The sequence below is a fragment of the Ovis canadensis genome, chromosome 1 (genome assembly GCF_042477335.2).
Source record: "Ovis canadensis isolate MfBH-ARS-UI-01 breed Bighorn chromosome 1, ARS-UI_OviCan_v2, whole genome shotgun sequence".
Lineage (NCBI taxonomy): Eukaryota > Metazoa > Chordata > Mammalia > Artiodactyla > Bovidae > Ovis > Ovis canadensis.
The window spans coordinates 101,108,134-101,130,221 of NC_091245.1; the positions used below are offsets into that span (position 1 = coordinate 101,108,134).

At 37.7% G+C, this 22,088-nt stretch overlaps 2 protein-coding genes across 5 annotated transcripts in view; one reads left to right on the forward strand and one right to left on the reverse strand.

Annotated features, from left to right (window-relative positions):
- Positions 1–19,942, reverse strand: part of OTUD7B (OTU deubiquitinase 7B) — a 153,490-nt gene extending 133,548 nt beyond the window's left edge. Inside the window, exon 1 of the mRNA XM_069573969.1 lies at positions 19,925–19,942. The gene's annotated coding sequence lies outside the window, so the exon portion shown is untranslated. The remainder of the gene's footprint in view (positions 1–19,924) is intronic.
- VPS45 (vacuolar protein sorting 45 homolog) overlaps positions 1–22,088 on the forward strand; it is a 71,727-nt gene that overhangs the window by 24,156 nt on the left and 25,483 nt on the right. Inside the window, exons 11-15 of one of the 4 annotated variants that reach the window (XR_011253910.1) lie at positions 1,166–1,324; positions 1,708–1,815; positions 2,858–2,979; positions 9,478–9,698; positions 11,524–11,775. Coding sequence is in view for 2 of the 4 variants with exons in the window: in XM_069573991.1 (XP_069430092.1) it covers positions 1,166–1,324; positions 1,708–1,815; positions 2,858–2,979; positions 18,124–18,255 (521 nt within the window). In the remaining 2 variants the exon portion in view is untranslated. Of the gene's footprint in view, positions 1–1,165; positions 1,325–1,707; positions 1,816–2,857; positions 2,980–9,477; positions 10,341–11,523; positions 11,776–18,123; positions 18,256–22,088 lie in introns of those variants that run through there. The other 3 variants (XM_069573991.1, XM_069573997.1, XR_011253912.1) reach the window with 3 other exon arrangements.

A 22,088-nucleotide genomic window follows, 5' to 3' on the forward strand; every position in this document is an offset into this window, starting at 1 on the left:
TGCCTTCTGTGTTGTTCCCATGTTTACCAATCTCGTAGAGCTAAAGCACGTTAAAAAATGTGTTTTATAGCAGAATGAGCTATACTGTTTTATCCTCCTTTACCCCATTGTCTGTAGGGGGACAGACAGTGTCTCTAACTTATCTCTGTATCACCTCCAGTGTCTGACATAGTACCTTGTGCTTAAGAGAGTGATCAAAAGTATTTGTTGCCTCTAATTAATGTGTTCTACTGTGTAATAAATATAAATCTACACTGTAGGGAAGTCTCCTTATGGGAGAATTGATAAAACCTAACATAATTTTTTCTACTTTTGTTTGCTGTCAGTACCTGCCCTCTTAAGACCGTAAGTGTTCAATTTACAGATTACATGCTGTCACATATTCATATCTCTGTGAACCATGTTGAGACATATTGTTACATATGATGCTTCTTGGAGATTAAACCCATTCTAGGTAAAATTTTGCCAATGTGTCTTTGTTTCACTGGTCAGTCACTAACACTGGAAGAAGGCAGTAGAGTTTTACAAGTCAACTGGTAATTTCTCTTGTGTGCTATATTGACTGAAGCAGTAGAACTAGTGGTGGGAATAATATGTATTCCTTATTTTGGCAAGGAAATTGTAATCTCTCCCACATAAGACCCTAGACTATCTCAGTCAAAGGAAAGAAAAGAGGAAATAACCATGGTCAAATTCATATTTGTCTTAAGCAGTTACAATGAGAATTTATGTCCTTGTTTAATTCTTATCTTGGGCAAAAGGCATCTGATTTTCTGTAGTTGAGACAGTTGCCTAGCCTATGACCTGTACGCTGCCTGAGTAGTGATCTTGCATGCTCAGTCACTTCAGCCATGTCCAACCCTTTGCGACCCCATGGACTGCAGCCCGACAGGCTCCTCTGTCCATGGGATTCTCCAGACAAGAATATTAGAATGCCCTGCCCTTCTCCAGGGGATCTTCCCAACCCAGGGATCGAACCTGCATCTCCTGTGTCTCCTGCTTTGCAGGCAGATTCTTTACCCACTGAGCCACCTGGGAAGCCCAGTGATCTTAGTCATGCATATCTTAGTCAGATGTATCACTACCATTCAGTAATTCTTAGAACCAAGATACTATACATCACCCAAGTGAAGGGAGGATAAATATCCGTTCTCTGTGTTTTCAGAACGTAAAGAGGCTCCTGCAGAACCCCAGAGTGACAGAGTTTGATGCTGCCCGCCTGGTGATGCTTTATGCACTACATTACGAGCGACACAGCAGCAATAGCCTACCAGGATTAATGATGGACCTTAGGAATAAAGGTGTTTCTGAGAAGTATCGAAAGGTAAGCAGATTTATATATGAATCCCGCCAAACAGGAACCGACTCTGTTATTATAGCCTTTTAGTTCTGACAGATGATGAGTCATACTGTTTTTATGGGATTCCCTGGTAACTCGGTTGGTAAAGAATCCACTTGCAATGCAGGCAACCCCAGTTCGATTCCTGGGTCAGGAAGATCCACTGGAGAAGGGATAGGCTACCCATTTCTTGGGCTCCCCTTGTGGCTCAGCTGATAAAGAATCCACCTGCAATGCAGGAGGCTGGGTTCGATCCTAATTCTGTCCTCTCATGTCTTCATTTCCTTAATAAAATTATTTTCTTCCTGTTCCCCAAGCAGTAAGAAATTGTTTCCCTCTCTCTTTTTTCTTTTTTTTTTAAAACAAAGCTTGTGTCTGCAGTAATTGAATATGGTGGTAAACGGGTCAGAGGAAGTGACCTCTTCAGCCCCAAAGATGCTGTGGCTATTACCAAGCAGTTCCTCAAAGGATTAAAGGTATATCGCTATGCTTTCCTAAATGAGAAACAGTTGAAGCCCCTGACCCTGAGAGTGAATGAAAGTGATCTTCCAAGTAACTTCAGGATTGCCGCTGATTTAGTACTATGTCAGTTAAATGAGGGACTTCCCAGGTGGCGCAGTGGTGAGGAACCCGCCTGCCAATGCAGAAGACACAGGAGATACAGGTTTGATCCCTAGGTTGGGAAGATCCTGTGGAGGAGGGCATGGCAATCCACTCCAGTACTGTTGGCTGGAGAATTCCGTGGAAGAGGAGCCTGGCAGGTTACAGTCCATGGGGTTGCAAAAAGTCGGACACGACTGAAGCGACTTAGCATGCATGCATGCGGTTAAATGAAATTAAAGCAGATGGTCTCTTGAAAGCTTTTTCTTTAAATACTTTTTTTTCTTTAATACTTTCTGTATCGGAACAGCATCAGCATTGGCCCAAACAGCTAATAAGGGAATAGTAAGATATTTCCAGGAAATACCCAAGAATAAAAAGGCAGACAGTTCACTTAGTCATAACTATTTTACTCCATTTGTTTATAATTTAAGGTTTGTCAGGTAGTTTTTCTGTGACAGAAGTTAAAGATGAAGCAAGCAATTAGAAATCTTTTAAAACTACCTATTTTGTTAATATGGTCAAAAGTTAGTTGTAATCTGCTAGCCTTTATGTTTCCTGAAATTTTTTCATTTTCCTGAGTGTTTCTAGTCTTTTGCTACATAATCCTTTTCTTTTTATTTACCTATCATATAATATTTTCTCAAAAGAATGAATCAGTGAAGAGATGATAAGGAATTTAAGCAGTTGCATTTTTTTAATTCCTTTAGAATAGCTAGCCTTAAATTACAGAGTATTTTCATAAGATTGGAACATTTCTATTGATGAAAATAATTAACTAAAATTCTCCTAAAATTGCTGCTTGACTCTTATCCCATGAAATCTCTATTGCAAGTCCTTTTCTGATATGAGTATCATTAACGGTTACATTGCATGTTTCAAAAAAAATGACATAAGAACCATTTCCCCCTGTCTTAGGGAGTAGAAAATGTATATACTCAGCATCAACCTTTCTTACATGAGACCCTGGACCATCTCATCAAAGGAAAGCTTAAAGAAAACCTGTATCCTTATCTAGGCCCCAGCACACTCAGAGACAGGTAAGAGGACAAAGATATTAATAATAAAAATCAGAAACACTAAGAAAATAGGAAATTTAGGGTACTGTAAGAGACTACAACTAAGATTCTGTCATTCTACTCTTCCTTTCCCAGTTGTTTCAATTCTTAGATTCTTCTGGTTTTACATGTGTCAAAGTTAGATTTAAATTTCTCTATCAAGCCTGAAGTACTATTTCTTTTGGAATACAGAAACAAATGTTTTGGAGCACTCCAAATACTTGTGTCCTGTCCTGAAGTATCAGACTAGTTCACTTATGCCATTTAAGGTTCAGTTCCATGGCATCTAGCATTTGGAGTTTCAAACATTAAAGCTGAAAATAGATTTGCTGCTCAACTGCCATCCAGAGCAGGTTGTTACTATTTTTGGCGAGGACTGGACTTTGCCAAATGTGGCCAGTATACACACTGAGACCTAATTAACAAAGGCCTTTTGTCACACTGGAGGAAAGGATGGTTTTCTTTTTAGGTATTAACTGAAGGAAGCAATTAGTTGTCATTTTAATCCGGTGGTTTGTTAAGTTTTAATAAAAACAAAGCTTGTCCAGAATAAACTTACATAAGCCAACATGAAATTTTAAATATACATAAATTCTACCTAGTTATAAATTCTATACAAAAAAAATTATGTATTTTTTATTGGGACCACGTATTATAAAGAGCCTAATATATGTAGCTGAATCCTATTAGATTGATTGATTTGAGAATTGTTACTGTTGGTATAATTCTTCTATTATTTCAGCTAATTGTAATCTAAGGCCTTGGAAGAATAGTGTTTTATGAATGTAATAAATTTCCAAAAGGAGAAAAATGTTTTTCTCCTTTTAGAGGTATATAAATAACTCTTGTATGATAAAAATGTATTTTTTCACTTTTTTTCTTAAAAAAAAACTCTATAGTCTGGTAACAAAACAGAAAAAAATTCTTTTTAAAAATTCAAGGTTGAAAAGCAGAACATCTGGGGTTAAATTCAGACAGTATACTCATTTGGAATCAAAATTTAGAAATGTCAGCAAAGTGGTAAAAAGGAAAGCCAGCCCAAAGCTATTCACCTGAGAGGCTTTTTGAAAAACAGTATAACTCTATTAAATAGCCTTCTGATTAACATGATAAAAGTAAAAATACTGATTTTCTTATGAATTTCGTATAAGAATTATTGAACAAGAAATTGGCTAAAGGGACATAATAGATCACCAGAAGAGTGGATGATTAGTTCATGACAGTAAACCTTTCTAATTTGGGGAATTCATTTCCAAATAAATTTCAAAATGATGCTCTTCTAGCAAAATGTACAATTTATCAGTTGTCAGCATCTGTTAAAGCATTTGTCACTATTACCTAAATATATATTAATAATTCAATTGCTTCGTCCTTTTTTATAACAAATATTTGAATGCTTTCTGTATGTCAAGAACTGCTTAAGATGCTGGGGAAGTAGAAGTGACAGGAAAGGCAAAGTACCTGCCTTAAATTACATGAAGGAGGCAGACAGTAAACTAGTAAACAAATAAAAAATGTAATTTGAATGAGAAGTGCTATTCAGGAAATAAATAGGATAATAAGCTACAGAGCACTCTGTCAAGGTGGGGAGGTACTTCAGATGGAGAGAGCCTCTCTAAAGAAGTGATATTGAAGATGAGTTTTGAATTACAAGAAAGAACCAATCACATAATGATGAGGAAGAAAAGCATCGTAAGCAGAGGATACATCAGAACAAAGTCCTTGAAGAAAGAAAACTTGGCAAGTTCATGGAACAGGAAAAAGTCCAGTGCAGTTGGAGCATAGCAAGTAAAGAGGGAATAAGTTGAGAAGATAAGTAAGGCTGGATCACATGGGGTCTTGTGGGCCCTGGTAAAGGTTTTTTTTGGTTTTTGTTTTTATTTTAAGTGGCATAGAAAGCCACTAAAGAGCTTTAAACATTCAAATGACATAAACTGAATCATGTATTAAAAGATCAGCTTGGGGGGAGAATGGATTGTTGAAGGTAAAATTAGAAGCAGAAAGACTACTTAGGAGGTGGCTGCAGTAGTCCAGCTAAGAAATGAAGATGCTTTGGATAAGGAGCCTGGGAGCGAAGGTAGAATCAATAGACTTACTTAATGGGAGCAGAGTAATGGGACAAGGGTAAGAGAGAAGTCAAGAATAATTCTCAGGTTTTAGAAGAAAATCAAGAGTTTTATTGTTAAATTGCACATGTCTGTTAGATAGTTGGAAATGTTCATTGCTAAATTGGAAGTCGTCAAGATTTTGGTGACTTAAAGCTATGCACTCATCTCACATGCTAGTAAAGTAATGCTCAAAATTCTCCAAGCCAGGCTTCGGCAATATGTGAACCGTGAACTCCCTGATGTTCAAGCCGGTTTTAGAAAAGGCAGAAGAACCAGAGATCAAATTGCCAACATCTGCTGGATCATGGAAAAAGCAAGAGAGTTCCAGAAAAACATCTATTTCTGCTTTATTGACTATGCCAAAGCCTTTGACTGTGTGGATCACAATAAACTGTGGAAAATTCTGAAGGAGATGGGAATACCAGACCACCTGACCTGCCTCTTAAGAAATCTGTATGCAGGTCAGGAAGCAACAGTTAGAACTGGACATGGAACAACAGACTGGTTCCAAATAGGAAAAGGAGTCCGTCAAGGCTGTATATTGTCACCCTGCTTATTTAACTTCTATGCAGAGTACATCATGAGAAACGCTGGACTGGAAGAAACACAAGCTGGAATCAAGATTGCCGGGAGAAATATCAATAACCTCAGATATGCAGATGACACCACCCTTATGGCAGAAAGTGAAGAGGAACTAAAAAGCCTCTTGATGAAAGTGAAAGAGGAGAGCGAAAAAGTTGGCTTAAAGCTCAACATTCAGAAAACGAAGATCATGGCATCTGGTCCCATCACTTCATGGGAAATAGATGGGGAAACAGTGGAAACAGTGTCAGACTTTATTTTTGGGGGCTCCAAAATCACTGCAGATGGTGACTTCAGCCATGAAATTAAAAGACGCTTACTTTTTGGAAGAAACGTTATGACCAACCTAGATAACATATTGAAAAGCAGAGACATTACTTTGCCGACTAAGGTCCGTCTAGTCAAGGCTACGGTTTTTCCTGTGGTCATGTATGGATGTGAGAGTTGGACTGTGAAGAAGGCTGAGCACCGAAGAATTGATGCTTTTGAAGTGTGGTGTTGGAGAAGACTCTTGAGAGTCCCTTGGACTGCAAGGAGATCCAACCAGTCCATTCTGAAGGAGATCAACCCTGGGATTTCTTTGGAGGGAATGATGCTAAAGCTGAAACTCCAGTACTTTAGCCACCTGATGCGAAGAGTTGACTCATTGGAAAAGACTCTGATGCTGGGAGGGATTGGGGGCAGGAGGAGAAGGGGACAACAGAGGATGAGATGGCTGGATGGCATCACGGACTCAATGGACGTGAGTCTGAGTGAACTGTGGGAGTTGGTGATGGACAGGGAGGCCTGGCGTGCTGCAATTCATGGGGTCGCAAAGAGTCGGACACGACTGAGCGACTGAACTGAACTGAAAGCTATGTCACCTTTAAAAGTGATTAGATCACTCAAGGAGAAAGCATAGAAGGGGGAAGAAAGCATCCAGGACTAAGCACTGAATAGAGGATATGGAGTCAGCAGTGGAGACTGAAGAAGAGACAGACAGACAGGAGGAAAACCAGAAAAGCTTGATGTCATAAAGATCAAGAAGTGAGTGGTTACCTAAAGACTAGTCTTCTGAGACATAAAAAGTTGAGGACAGTGAAGAATCCATCAGATTTGGCAATATGAAGGTCTTTGATGACTTTATTCCCCAGTTTCAGTATTCTTGCCTAGAGAATCCCATGGACGGAGGAGCCTGGTATGCTACAGTCCACGGGGTCGCAAAGAGTCGGACATGACTGAGCAACTTCACCTTCACCTCAGTGAGTTTGGAAGCCAAATTAGAGAGGGTTACAAGAAATAAGATAGAGATGACAGATATACTTTTTAAGAAGTTTTACATGAAGGGGGTCAGAAATTGGGATCATAGTCAGAAGAGACTGTGGGCTTGGGGTAAAGAGAAATTCTAGAGCATACTTATAATCTGATGAGAATTATCCCAAAGAAAGAGAAATAGGTAATGCAGAAGAGAAAGGGGAAGAGTTGCAGAAGTGAAGTCTGAGGGAGCTAGAACAAGCAGGGGAGATTTTGATGGGAGCAGAGGTGCTTCTTTCACTGTAGTCGCTTTGATGGTGAGAACATGGAAACCATCTTGTCTGATTACTTCTATTGTTTCAGTAAAATATGACATCAAGCTATTAGGTGAAGTGCAGGATAAAAAGAAAAAACATTGTGAAATTGTTATTTTTAGGCTTGGAATCAAATTTACTAGGGAAATGTAAGTAAAACTTCCAAGCAGGGTTGAGTGCCCATTGGAGTTTTGTGTTGTTAGTTTAAAATACAGCCCATGAGCCTAGTTGCCTGGTTTTATCTAGCAGCTTTTAGCTGCAATAGAGTAAATGAAGAGAAGGCTGATAGCTGGGTTCAGCCAGGATTTGGGGAAATGAAAAAAAGGAAGATATTGTATAGTGAAAAAAGTATTGTTGAGTGAATTGGAGGTATTGATGAGGTCAAGGAATTATTTCTTAGTAGAGATATTAGCATAAGTGAGTTGAAAGTTGAGGGACTGGTTGTTAGAGAAAGAAGTCTTGAATTCAAGATCCCTTCTCCAGGGGATCTTCCCAACCCAGGGATCGAACCCAGGTCTCCCACATTGCAGGCTGATTCTTTACCAGCTGAGCCATCAAGGAAGCCCTTTTGTATTGCAGATACTTGTAATGAAAAAGTTGATGTTACAATCATGGGTGTTGGTGGCTGTGAGGGATGGAAGAACAAATCAGTATGGGTGAGGAGACTGGGATGTGAGATGATGTTAAAGTCACTGAAAATCTTGAAAGGAGCAAGAATGAAAAGGAGGACAGTTAAAGTCTTCAGGGAATAAAAGAGTGACCAGGAAAGGAGGTCAGGAGAAAACAGTGCAACTATGTCATGAGCTTCTGAGACAATGAAAATTGTGAAGAAGGCAGAAAACTGGTTATGAAGCTGTGGTAGGAGCACACAAGATACCTCTACCACCTCCTGGCCCTGTTTTTAACAGAAAGAAGACTGCAGAGGACTTGAAAAGACCTCCTAAACAATATACTTTTTAAAATTTGCCGTATAGATATACTCGCACAAGTACACAAAGACATGTACACAAGGATATTTACCAAAACATCATTTGTAATGGTGAGAAAAAAAAAAAAAAACCCCACCCAGAAACAAGATAAATATTTTTCAATGGAGAACTGGCTACCTCGATTATAGTACATTACTGTGCATTCTTCTTAAGAAATGGCATAACTCTTCATGGTGTGATACCAGAAACTTTCTAAGATATATTAGATAGAAAATCAAGATGCTATAATACCCCTTTTGTGTAAAACTGTGTATTAGCATAAATGTGATTGTGTACATAGGTGTATATAAATAAGTCTGTGCTTGACTATACATATGTTTATATATTTATGCGGGCTTCCCTTGTGGCTCAGCTGATAAAAAAAATCTGCCTGCTATATGGGAGACCTGGGTTTGATCCCTGGGTTGGGAAGATCCCCTGGAGAACAGAAACGCTACCCACTCCAGTATTCTGGCCTAGAGAATTCCATGGACTGTATAGTCCATGGAGTCGCAAAGAGTCGGACACGACTGAGTGACTTTCACTCACTCACATATATATATGCAAGCACATGTATGGTTATGTATACAGTAAATATATCTGGGAGAATAAATAAGAAGTTTTTAATAATGGTTACCTCTGGATATTAAGACAGTAGTTGTATACACATCTGTCTTTCCCACTAGGTATTAAGTACTTAATCTTGCGGTAAGAACTATGTTTTATTAATATTTGGGTTTTTCACGATATTTAACACAGTGCTTTACATATAGATGTTCAGTAGATTTGTCAGATTTCTTACGTAGCCACCTGTAGTGGCTGACATGACAAGACTTACAGTTGGGAAATTTAAAGAATAAATTTGATTGATATTACCAGAAAATTTCAATGTTTGCAATTTGCCTGCGCAGTATTTTGACTCTGTATTCACTTAGCCCCACCCTAAGCTCTAGTCACTGTCTTCACCTTAGATCATCACATTTAAAAGAGTCATTGATTATAGTCATCTTTATGGTTAACTTAAGTCTCATCATGATAGAACTTCTTGGCTTTGTTGTTACTGTAATAGTAGAAGATATCAAAAGAGATCTGGCAAGAACACAACTTTGCAAAACCAGGAACAATTGTAGAACTGTTTTAGCCCTTAGTTAATAGCTAAGTTAGTGGTTAACCTGTTTGGCAGTGTAGCTATATCCACAAGTTAGGTTTGATCTTTCTCCACAGATGGTACTTTCACATATCTCATTGAGGCTAAATTTTTTTTTCTTGCTCCAGAATTGCTTTTTATTCCTGATAAAAACAAGCAAGTGAAACATGTGATGAGAAAATGAAGCTATCTGGTCATGCATTCCAAATTTAGTAGAATTCAAAAAGGAATTACTCGTTCACATTTGTACCAACTGAGTAGAATCTTGCTTTTGTTTCTATGGAAGCAGCAGTCCTTTCTCATTGGCCTTTTCTCCTACAATCAATGCTCATATGATCTTTAACCATCTGTAAGTACTAATTCAAAAATTTGAATTTTAGCCATAATAGCCCACAAAATAGGTAAAAATATTGCTTCTTAAAAGTTTTAAGTTTTCCTACTTAATGATTAAAATAATGATTTTTAGAAATACTGTATGTAAAAATGTTTTTATCTTCTAATAAAATTTGTTGTCATTTAGTCCAACTCTTTTGCATGCCCATGGACTGTAGCCTGCCAGGCTCCTCTGTCCTGGGATTTCCCAGGCAAGAATACTAGAGCAGGTTGCTTCTCCAGGGGAACTTCCCAACCCAGGGATCAAACCCACATCTCCTGCTTGGGAGGCAGATTCTTTACCACTGAGCTACCTCGGAATAGGATATGAATTGGTTGGGTTCTCAAGTTGTCCCTGTATATCTATATACAGCGTGAACAGACTCATGTTTTCTAATGTTCACTATCTGCATTAATTAATGCTTTCGGTTGCTATCGTGAATTACAGAGCACAGGAAGATGTGTACAAAGAATTGAACTTGTGTATTCCCTTTAACCATTATAGAAAACTGTTCTACTGTTAGACCTCATCAGAACATCTACTTTTAAAATTCACCAGATCATGTTTGGGAACGCATGTAAGAATTAAAGATTTTAAAATTTAAAAAAAAATAATAAATTTTAAAAAATTAAAAAATAAAATTCACCAGAGAAAGGAATTAAAAGATGTCAGAGATTTTTTATTTTTTTATTTTTTTCCACCAATGTTCCTTCTTAAGCCAGCCTAAGTAGGAAACACAGGAAAACATTTATTAATGTTTTCATAACCCAATGTGACATAATCATCTTTGTTAGGTACACAACTGAGTCAAGCTCTAGGAGCCTATCCCTGTGTAAGTATCCTTACATAGATAAAACCTAAACTCAACAGTTACCACCCATGACATTTTCTTCCCTCTCCAGGAATACGAAAATACTCTGGCACCCTGAAATTATTAGACTAAAAGATAGTATTCTCTGGCTGTGTTAGAAACCCACTTGAATTTATTCCTTCCTAGTTCTTGCCTTGCTTTTCCATAAGAAAGAGATGTACTTTAGAAGCAGGTGATCAGCAGAGGGCAGCTATGGAAAAGCAACATCATGTTCCAGGATGAGCCTTGTTACTCTGCTCAGCTGCTTTTTAAACTGACTTATCAGACCAGGGGACTTTCCAGGTGGCTCATATGGTAAAGAATCTGTCTGCCAGTGCAGGTTACACAGGAGACTCAGGGTCGATCCCTGGGGCGAGAAGATCCCCTGGAGGAGGAAATAGAAGCCACTCCAATATTCTCTCTTGCCTGGAAAATCCCATGAACAGAGGAGGCTGGTGGGCTACAGTCCACAGTGTCACAAAGAGTTGGACATGACTAGGCATGCACACACACACATCAGACCAGGACCTCAAAACAAAAGTGTTCCTGTCTAGTTCCTGTCAGCAGTCATGTGTACCCCTCTAAGAGAGAAACCTACTTCCCTTATTCTTAATGAAGTAATCTGTGTAATTCATGAGTATTTACTGAAATAAGCTGCAAGATGGGTCTCAGGCTGGATTCATCCCTTAATGTAAAGAGCAATGCTTATGGAATGTTACTGTAAAAAATACTCATTTTTCTGGCAAAAAATCATTTCAGTTTTGAGGATTTTATTATTTCTGAATAGTGTAACTGCCTGTATTTTTTTCTCCTCTTGTTTTCTAACTATGTAGGCTAGCCCTAGATAGTTAGACCTATTGGTAGACCTACATAGAACAAACTATTGATAAAGTGTCTTCTTGTCTTCTTAATGGCACATTCTTACAACATTCGATTTTTTTTTTCCCACAGAACTCACCCTTTAATGAATATTAAACCAGTTGAGACTACACTTGAGAAGCTATTATTATCTCAGAATCACTGGTACCTCTAGAACCAATATATTGGGAAGAATTAAAAATATATATCCTTAGAAATTTAGTGATTATTCATTATTCACTTTTACTATGGTAAAAGTTACAGGGACTCATATCAGTTTTTAAAGTTACAACCAATTGTAGTTTATATGATCCCTTTCTCATGAAATAAACCCCTAAAGATCCTGACAAGAGTGGAACTTGAGTCTTAGATGTTTGTAGAAATGTTAGAAATATTAGTATTTCTAAGAGAAATACTTCTGTAGAAATATTAGTAAGAGTTGAAACAACACATATCAGATGTAAGAAAAGACAAGGACCTGTATTTTGCCTGAATATTCAGTCTCCGAATAATTGAGAGATCATCATACTTTGCAGAAAAATACACTATCATCGTTATATAACTCTTCTTAAGCAAATGACCTTTTCCGCAAGAAAAAAATGACCAATAACTGGAAGCAAAGACGTGAAAAAACCTTGATAGTGTAGAAAATGTTAATCATTTGTAGACAGTGATGATGCTTTCCTATAAGTTTATAAAGGATTTTATAAATTTATAGGAAGTTTATAAAATAATCTGGTGTGTAGTCTAAAGCACCAGATTACTGTTGGATTAGTAACAGCCTTAAGGCTCATATCTACTTCTCTGTACTACTAGAGGAGATCATACAAATTATATATTAGGGCCACTACAGATTCATTGTTTCTCACCTCACTTGGGCCTTCAGGGGTACTCAATCAGACTTCTGTATCCTTAGATACATAAAGAGAGAGGAGAACCTTCTCTCTTTGTCTTATTCACCATATCAGTTTAGAATGTTTGCCATAATCTCCAAGTCACCTAACCCACACCAGTGTCTCTGCTTCACAGTGAAAAAATTTACATGTGTCAGACATTAGCTCCCTCAGTGTCTGCTGCTGCTGCTGCTAAGTTGCTTCAGTCGTGTCCAACTCTGTGCGACCCCATCCCTGAGATTCTCCAGGCAAGGACACTGGAGTGGGTTGCCATTTCCTTCTCCAATGTATGAAAGTGAAAAGTGAAAGTGAAGTCGTTCAGTCGTATCCAACTGCTCGCGACCCCCTGGACTGCAGCCTACTGGGCTTCTCCGTCCATGGGATTTTCCAGGCAAGAGTACTGGAGTGGGTTGCCGTTGCCTTCTCTGCCCTCAGTGTCTAGCCCCATGTTTATAGGATTAGTTAGATGTATCTACCTTTATCTCCTTCCTTCATTCTAAAGGAAATACATCCTTTTCCTTATTTAGAACTAACCTCTTTGCTGTCACTAGTTTTAGACTCCTACCATCACTTCTGAAGCCTTTCTCTGCACTGTCTCTCCTTTCTCTTTCTCTCCCTTTCCCTCCTTCCTCTCTATTTTCAGCTTGTCTTCCCCCGATTACTTTCCTGCAGGCTCCACACTTACTCAGGTCTCCTGTTAAGTAGTAAGTTTGAAGCCCTTGAGTCAGGGTTCTCTTCTAACCTATCTTCCCTTCACAGTCAAGCTTCTTGGATAATTTTACTGCCTTCACTCCTCATTTCTTCAATCCATATACCCTGGCTTCTTGCTTCACTCTAATACACGGAAACATTTCTTGAAAAGTTGCATTGCAAGAATATACACAGTGGTCTCTTTCAATCCTCACTTAACCACTCTGTGCTTCTTGAAACTCAGCTCTTGGCCTCTTCCTCTGCCTCTCCTCCTGCCTTTCTGACAGTCTTCTTCTCAGCTGCCTTTGCTAGCTACTCTTCTCTCTTTTCCTGTAAATCTTAAAGAATCCACTCCCAACTCTGTCTTTTGGTTCTCTTATCATTCTTCTTCATCTCCCTAGGTAGAATTCATCTATTCCCATGGCTTCAGTTGCCACTTGTATTCAGGGAAATCACCAGGTCTCAATGTCCAGATGTCTGGGGGACAACTCCACTGGGATGTTCCACAGGTATCCAAAAGACGGCATCTTTTTGTCTTCCTTTAAGTCAGTCAGTCTTGCTTTCTTTGTTCTCAAACTTAAACTACTATAGTTAGTCACCAAAGCCAGATTCTTAAAGTTATCATGGATTCTTCTTTTATCCTCATTCCTCACATTTAATCATTGACCAAATACTGAAGAGTCTACATGTTTTTGTATCTTCTATATCCAGTCCTTCCCCTCCACTTCTGGTATTTCTTAGTTCCAACTTTTATCATATCTTCCCACAAGTCTTAAGAGTAGCCTTTTGTTCCCCCAGTTTTCCCCCAATTCATTCTCACATAGCTGCCAGAATTATCATTCAAAAAGGCAAATCTGATCATGGTAACCTGTTAGAGCCCTTTGGTGATACCCCATGACCTGTGAGATTCGAGATTCTCCCTCTCTCCCTCTCACTAGGTTGTTGTTGTTCAGTGCCTAAGTCGTGTCCGACTCTTTGCGACCCCATGGACTGCAGCAAGCCAGGCTCCAGTGACTTTCCAGGCTCCTCTCACTATATCTCTAACTTATATGCTTCACACCAGCCATAAGGGAGAAATTAGGATGACTCTGAAGTTTTTGTCTTAAGCAAGTGAAAAGATAGATTGGCCATCAGCTAAGATGGGGAGAGCTATATGTGGAACAAGCTTAGAGGAGAAGATTAGGGATTTGAACATGCTGAATTCAGATATAAAATAAACAGCCAAGTAGAAATGTCAAATAGATACTTAAGTCTAATGTTTTGGAGAGAGGTCTGGGCTAGAGATAGAGATTTGGGAGTCATCAGCAGATAAATGTATTTTAAATCACAGAACTGAGTGCAATCACCTAGGGAAGTGCAGTTCAATAGAACTTTCTACAATGATGGAAATGTACTATATATCCATGCTATCTAATAAGATAGGCTCCTGCTGCTGCTGCTAAGTTGCTTCAGTGGTGTCCGACTCTGTGCGACCCCATAGACAGCAGCCCACCAGGCTCCCCCATCCCTGGGATTCTCCTGGCAAGAACACTGGAGTGGGTTGCCATTTCCTTCTCCAATGCATGAAAGTGAAAAGTGAAAGTGAAGTCGCTCAGTCATGTCCTACCCTTAGTGACCCCCTGGACTGCAGCCTACCAGGCTCCTCCATCCATGGGATTTTCCAGGCAAGAGTACTGGAGTGGGGTGCCATTGCCTTCTCCGATAAGATAGGCTACTAGCTACATATGACTGTTGAGCACTAAAATAAGGCCAGTTACACTAAAGAACTGCATTATTACTTTTATTTTAATTCATTTAAATTTAAATAGCCATATGTGGCTAGTGGCTACTCTTAGCCAGATCCAGGGAGTAAGTGTAGATCAAGAAGGAAGAGGACCAGTGACTGGGTTCTGGACATTCCGCCATTAAGAGGTCAAGGAGATGAGATGAGACCATCATGAGACACTGAAAAATGTAAACCAATGAAGTAGGAAGAAAACCAAAACAATATGATGTCCTGGAAACCAAGTAAAGAAAGTATTTTGAGGAAGACCAAGTGATCAACTTATTTTAAAAGGACCAGAAGCCTCGATAATACACAGTACTCACAGGGTATGGAAAGTAGGCACTTTCCTGAATTGCTGGTAGAATGACATCAGTGGAGCACCTTGGAGATAACTACCAAAATGTAAAATGCACAATATGTCCACACAGCTATATATAAAAGGCAGTTTATAAACTGTATATAAAATATATATTAAATACATACATATATATGCATGTATCTTATAATAAAAATATGTAAATTTGTGAATAGATGTATATACACAAATTTATACACATAGTATCTCTGAAAGGATATACATAAGAGATGAGTAAGTGTTTGCCTCTAGAAAGAAACTGAGGTATAAGAAGACTGAGGTGAGAAGAAAGCATTTTTTTTCTTTTTTCTTTTTTTTACCATATACCCTTTTTTATGTTATACCATATGCAAACATTTATCTAGTCAAGGCCAGATATTTTATTTTATTTTATTTTGGCCATGCCACACAGCTTGTGGGGTCTTAGTTCCCCTACCCAAAATAAATCAGGGCCATCTGCAGTAGAAGCACAGGAGTCCTGGCCACCAGACCACCAGGGAATTCACCAAAACAATATTTTTTAAAATTAAGAAAATGATTGTAGAATATATAGCACTGTGTAACACTTAAAGCATTGTGGTGCTAAGTACATTTTTTCCAGTGGGTAGATTTGAATGAAGCTTATTTTTGGCTTAAAAATTAATATTTCAAAGGCATAATTTTAAGTCCCAAGTTCACATAGAAATGTCATAATTGACTCTGCTGAATCAATTGCAAAATAACTATCCCTTCATCATTGGGAGTCTTCAGTGGGTATCTCTGAAGCTCAGAGATTATCTGCATATATTTTTCATTTTTTCTCTTTATTTTACTTTTGGCTCTGCTGACTCTTCCTTGCTGCCTAGGCTCTTTCTCTGCTTGCAGTGAGCAGCAGCTGTTCTCTAGTTGCAATGCTTAGGCTTCTCCCTGCAGTGGCTTCTCTTATTCCAGAGCACAGGCTCTAGGTGCACAGGCTTCAGTAATCGCAGCATGTGGGCTCAGTAGTTGTGGCTCCTGGGCTCTAGAGCACAAGCTCAGTAGTGGTGGTGCACAGACTTAGTTGCTTCGCGACATGTGGGTTCTCCCTGGACCAGGGATCGAACCTGCATCCACTGCATTGGCAGGCAGATTCCTATCCACTGCACCACTGGTCTCCAAATACTTTTTTGGTTTGTTTTGTTTGTTAATTGAAGTATAGTTGATTTACCATGTTGTGTTGATTCCTGCTGTACAGCAAGTGATTCCGTTATACACATATATACTTTCATTTTTATATGCTTTTCCACTATGGTTTATTTATCACAGGATACCGAATGTACTTCCTTGTGCTGTGCAGTAGGACTTTGTTTATCCATTCTATATGTAATACATCTACTAACCCCAAATTCCCAGTCCATCCCTCCTGCATTTCCCTTTCCCCTTGGCAACTACAAGTCTGTTCTCTATTACTGTGAGTCTGTTTCTGTTTCATAAATCAAGTTCATTTGTGTCATATTTTCTAACTTACTTCACTTAGAATGATAATCTCTAAGTCCATCCATGTTGCTGTAAATGGCTTTATTTCATTCATTTTTATGGTTGAATAGCATTCCATTGTATTTATGTATCACATCTTCTGTATCCATTCATCTGTCAGTGAATATTTAGATTGTTCCCATGTTTTGGCTATTGTGAATAGTGCTGCTATGAACATAGGGGTGCATGAATATTTTTGAGTTATAGTTTTGTCTGGATATATGCCCAGGAGTGGGGTTGTATCATATGGCAATGCTATTTTTAGTTTTTTTGAGGAACCTCCCTACTGTTTTCCATAGTGGCTGCACCCAAACATTTTTAAATAGCCACAATTTCTGATTCTGTTTTCATGAAGTCCCACAAGAACAAATAGTCTCTTGGTTAGTGATTCCTTTAAGATGTTTTAGAATAAGACAGAGAGACAAACAGAAAAGCCAGTGTAGGGTTGTTGGGGCTTTGGGGAGCTTTTTTTTTTTCATAATTTATATACAAGCATGCACATCCTTTGACTAAAGATGTTTCTACTTAATTTTGTGCTGTAACCTCCAAAATAGATGCTTCTAATTGATGTAATTTTAAGTAATGTCCAGTAAGTGATTTAACAAAGTTACTTGCCTACTAAGATTAAGTAATTTTATCTTCTCTTGATGACATGAGAAAAGAGCAAACTTTGACAATTTTGAAAATAATGTGATCTCCCTCTTGTTAATATCTACAGAAGGGCCTAATAGGAGGACTACTCACTCTTGTTATGAAGCCGTTTTGATAACGATTGAAACAGTGAAACAGCACAGTATGACCTAAATGAGGCTAGTGACTGAGATGATGTGTCAGAATGTCCAATATCCAAACTACACCCATGAGTTCTTTGTTTCCATGGTTTCTTTTTCTTGGTTTGTCGAAGGATTGAGGAACAAAGATTTTAAGAGAGGTGGGATTCTAGAATTAATTTCTATGTCCCATTCTTTTTTTGCACTCAAAATACTAAATGTTTCTAGTTCCTGTGTTATGGGGACATCCAAATATACCAGTACTTTCAAAATACTTTGAGGTCCTTGGACAGAAGCCATTGTAATGACACTGTATTAAGTATTTGACAAAGGGCTTATATATGAACGGAGATGTATAAGCATAAATTACTGTTATATTGATATATCACAGTGAAGTACTCTTCAGCCTCTTGAATATAAAAGAATATTTCTACATTTGGTTCTAGCAAACACTATTGTGCTATTCTGAAATCCACAGCACAGAAATTATAAGACATCCGCTCATAAACAGAAAGCAAATCACTATTCAGCATTTCCTGCTCTGTTTCCTGCCAATTTGAGATAATTAAAACTTTTTTTAAACCTTTTATTCTATTCTGCTTTAATTCTGCTTCCTTTACCAAAAAAGAAAGATTCAGAAGTTAAAACTGTGTATATAATAGTACAGCAAATCTTTGCCTTTTTTTCCCCCTTATCCTATAAAACTAACTTTCTTCATTATTGCAGACCTCAGGATATCGTTGTGTTTATCATTGGAGGAGCCACCTACGAAGAGGCTCTGACAGTTTATAACCTGAACCGTACCACTCCTGGAGTGAGGATTGTCCTAGGAGGAACCACTGTGCACAACACGAAAAGGTAAGGGAGAACATTCAGTCCTGTCATTCTTTCCCCTTTCCCAGAGAGGAAGACTTAAATTCCCTTTATGTAGGGAAAGTAATGTCAGTGCTGACCAAATTAAATACGAAAATGAGTAAGATAAAGATAGAACACAAAAAATAAGAAAATAAGTGCCTGGAGAGAGAGGGAAAGGAGCCATGGATTCTGAGTGGCTAAGAGAAACAAGTTTCATGGAGATGATAGTGTGTAAACTGAGCCTTGGATTTTAAAAAATGGACATAAGGCGGGAGAGCACATTCTGGGCAGATTTAACCACATGAACAAGTAACGGAAAGCTATAGACAACATACATAGAAAAAGAACAGCAAGGTAGTCAACTAGCTGGAATGCCATGATTGTGGAAGGCCTTGAATTCCATGCTGAAGAATTTTTTTCTGGTTTCTTATGTAGAAAATGAGGAATCATTGAAAGTTTTCAAGCAGTACAATTACAAGAAGGTCACAGTATTTTAGGAAGATTAATTTGGAAGCTAAAGATAGGAAGGACAAAGGATGAGGAGGAAACTAGAGACCCATGGCATGAGAGTTAAATTTAATGATTGGGAGCCCTCAGAGATCCATGCTGAGCCATGTATACATAGATATACAGGAAGGCATTAGAGGTGTTTGTGTACTTTTTCGCTTTGTATTATTTGCCTCATTGCACTTTCTGTTTTATAACCTGCATTTTGTAATCTACGGTAAAAACTTATTATAGTTCTAAATATATAATCATTCATTAAACAAATATTAATGGAAAGATAAGATAGACTGGATTCGAATCTTTCCCTCTTACCATTTTTGTGAATTTATGCAAATTAGTTAATCTGTCGATTTCCAGAGCTCACTGGCCATTTATGTATTTCTTTTCGTGAATTTCCAATTCATGTTCTTTGTCACTTACATAAAGGATAGTGACCATTTTTCTGTTACATATTTTGCAAAACATATTTTCCTCTATTTGGTATTTTTGTTTTGTAGTATAAAACGTTTCTCTTTTTTAACTTTTATGTAGTCAGAGTTACCAATGATTTTTGCCTTTGATGTCATGCTTAGAAAGTTCTTTCCCAGTCAAGATTATATAAATACTAACCTCTATTTTTTCCCATGACTTTTAGGGCTTGTATTTAAAGTTATAAATATATAATCTATCAAAGTTTTATTTTGGTGTAAACTGTGTAGTAGAGCTTACTTTTATAAAATTTGCAGAAATATTATATGTGCATACAAATGTAATTACATACAGAAAAGTATACAAATGATAAGCAGACAACTCAATGAAATAAAACAAAGTGAGTACATCCATGTAACCACCACATAGATCAAATAATAGAATGTCATCAGCACCTCTGGAACCCTTCCTTATGCCTCATGTCCCCTTCTTTGCACAACTCCATGTAAAATAATAGCTCTTATGACTTCTGTTATTATAGTTTTACCTGTCGATAAAAGATACTTGTTGAATTAATAAAGAATGGTTAAAATTAATCAGTTCTACTTTTCTCACAAATAGATCCTTAGACAAATCTCTAATCCCCTTCAACTTACAAACTACATTTGTCCAGCATTTTTGTTCCACTTTTCTTTATAATCCCCAAATGCATCATTATTTTCAGTATTTATTTTCAGTATTTTTTCCACATATTTACCTCTCCTTGCTCTTCATCCTGGTCCTTCTTTCCGATCTGATTTTCTTCTTACTAAAAACATCTTATAGTAGTTCTTTCAGGTCACGGTCAACTTGATGTTTTCATCTAAAAATATCTTAGTTTAGCCAAGTTTAGAATTTCAGGTTAATAGTTTGTTTTTTTTCCAGCACTTAGAAATCAGAAGACAGTCCCAGAATACTGGACTTCCCTGATGGTCCACTGGTTAAGACTCTGCACTTCCACTGCTGGGGGGTGTGAGTCCTATCTCTGGGGAACTAAGATCCCACATGCTGTGTGGTGTGGCCAAAATGAAAAAATTTAAAGAAAGAAGGTGACCATGAAATACTGTTTTCAGTTGTTGCTATTAGGAAGCCTACTCTCAACCTCTATAATTGTGTCTCATCTGGAGGCAATATTTTCTTCTCTGGCTCTTTTTAAGATTATCTTTTTGTCTTTGATGTTCTTGTTTCAGTATTATATATCTAAATGTGAATTTATTTTTATTTATTTTAGTTGGTATGAAAATATATGTTTGGCATTTCATAATTTCTGGAAATTTTCCAGTCATTATTTCTTTAAACATTGTATTTTTTCTACTTCCTCTATTCCCTCCTTCTGGAATTCCTGTTAGCTATATGTTAGGCATTTATCTATTTTTTTGTGTCTCTTAACCTGTTATTTATATTATCTACCTGTTATCTCTCTGTGCTGTCTTCTGTGTAATTTTTTTCATATTAATACTTCAGTTTAGTAATTCTCTCTTCAGCCATGCCTAATCTGTATTTAAGCCTATAAATTCTATTTGCTTCTTTTTCCAATTTGCCTGATTTTTTATTAATTTCTTCTTTTCTCATGTTTTCAAATCCTTTTCAAATTTTTCTTTAACCACATTAATTCTATTATCTGAAGTCCGTGGAGATCTAACTCTGCCATTGTGCCTGCCCATATTAACTCATGATGACTCATATCTGCATGTGTTTTGTAATTTTGGGTTATGAGTTACCTTAGAGAAGACTCGTGGGACTCATGAGAGGCCTAAGTGGAAGATATATCCCTTCTGCATAGTTTGTCTTTCATTTAGGCCAGGTACCCAAAGAGTATTATCATTTTAGAACTTTGTCAATGTTAACTTCTGTCCTGAAGAGTTCCTGAACCGTGCAGAACCTATACCTGTTTAAGTTTCCTTGTGATCTTCCTGTGCAGACTTTTGTTTTTCTATTCCTTGTTTTCAGTGAGGGCCTCTCAATTACTCAAGAGTCTTAATTCTAATTCCCTTTCTTACTGAGTCCTAAACCCTGGATCCTGATCCTTTGTGGCTGTTAAAATACAGTGTCCTTGTTTATAAACATTGCCATATACTTATCAGGTAGTCACAAGCATTGGTTTATATTTGCCAACCTAAGTTTTGGTTCCCTTTTTGTGATGACTTTAAGAGTTTCCCTTAATTTCTTAAGAGGTTTAGCTATTCAATTAAAAATATGTTTGTCATTTTTTTTTCCAGCATTTCTATATGCTTTATTTAATTCCACCTTATCTAGCTGGCCTTCATTTCAGAAATGGAAGTATAAGTGCAGTTGTGATCTTGGAAAAGTTTAAATTGGTAGTAACGTTACATGAAGTTTACTCTAATTTGAAAACTATTAGGTGATGTTTGGAAGCTTAGCAGTGCATTCTAAAATGTCACACTGAGTATTTTGTACCTAATTCAGTAGTCTGTGGGGTACCATTGAATATTTTTGAGCACTGAGTGACACAAAATATCACTATTTTATTCAGTTTTCTCCCATTGTTCCTACTGGTGGTGGTGACCCCATGGACTGTAGCCCACCAGACTCCTTTATCCATAGAATTTCCCAGGCAAGAATACTGGAGTGGGTTGCCATTTCCTCCTCCAGGGGATCTTCCTGACCCAGGGATCAAACCTTGATCTCCTGCTTGACAGGCGAATTCTGCACCACTGAACCACCTGGGAAGCCTGTTGTTCCTGCTACTGCTAATAAAAATAATAATCATAGTAGATATTTATTGAATGTCTACTATGTGTTAGGCACTTTACTAAGTACTTTACATATATTAAGTCATTTAATCCTCAATAAGGTATATACTATTATTTTCAGCACTCTGCATACGGAAACTGAGCCAGAAAGATTAAATAACTTGCCCA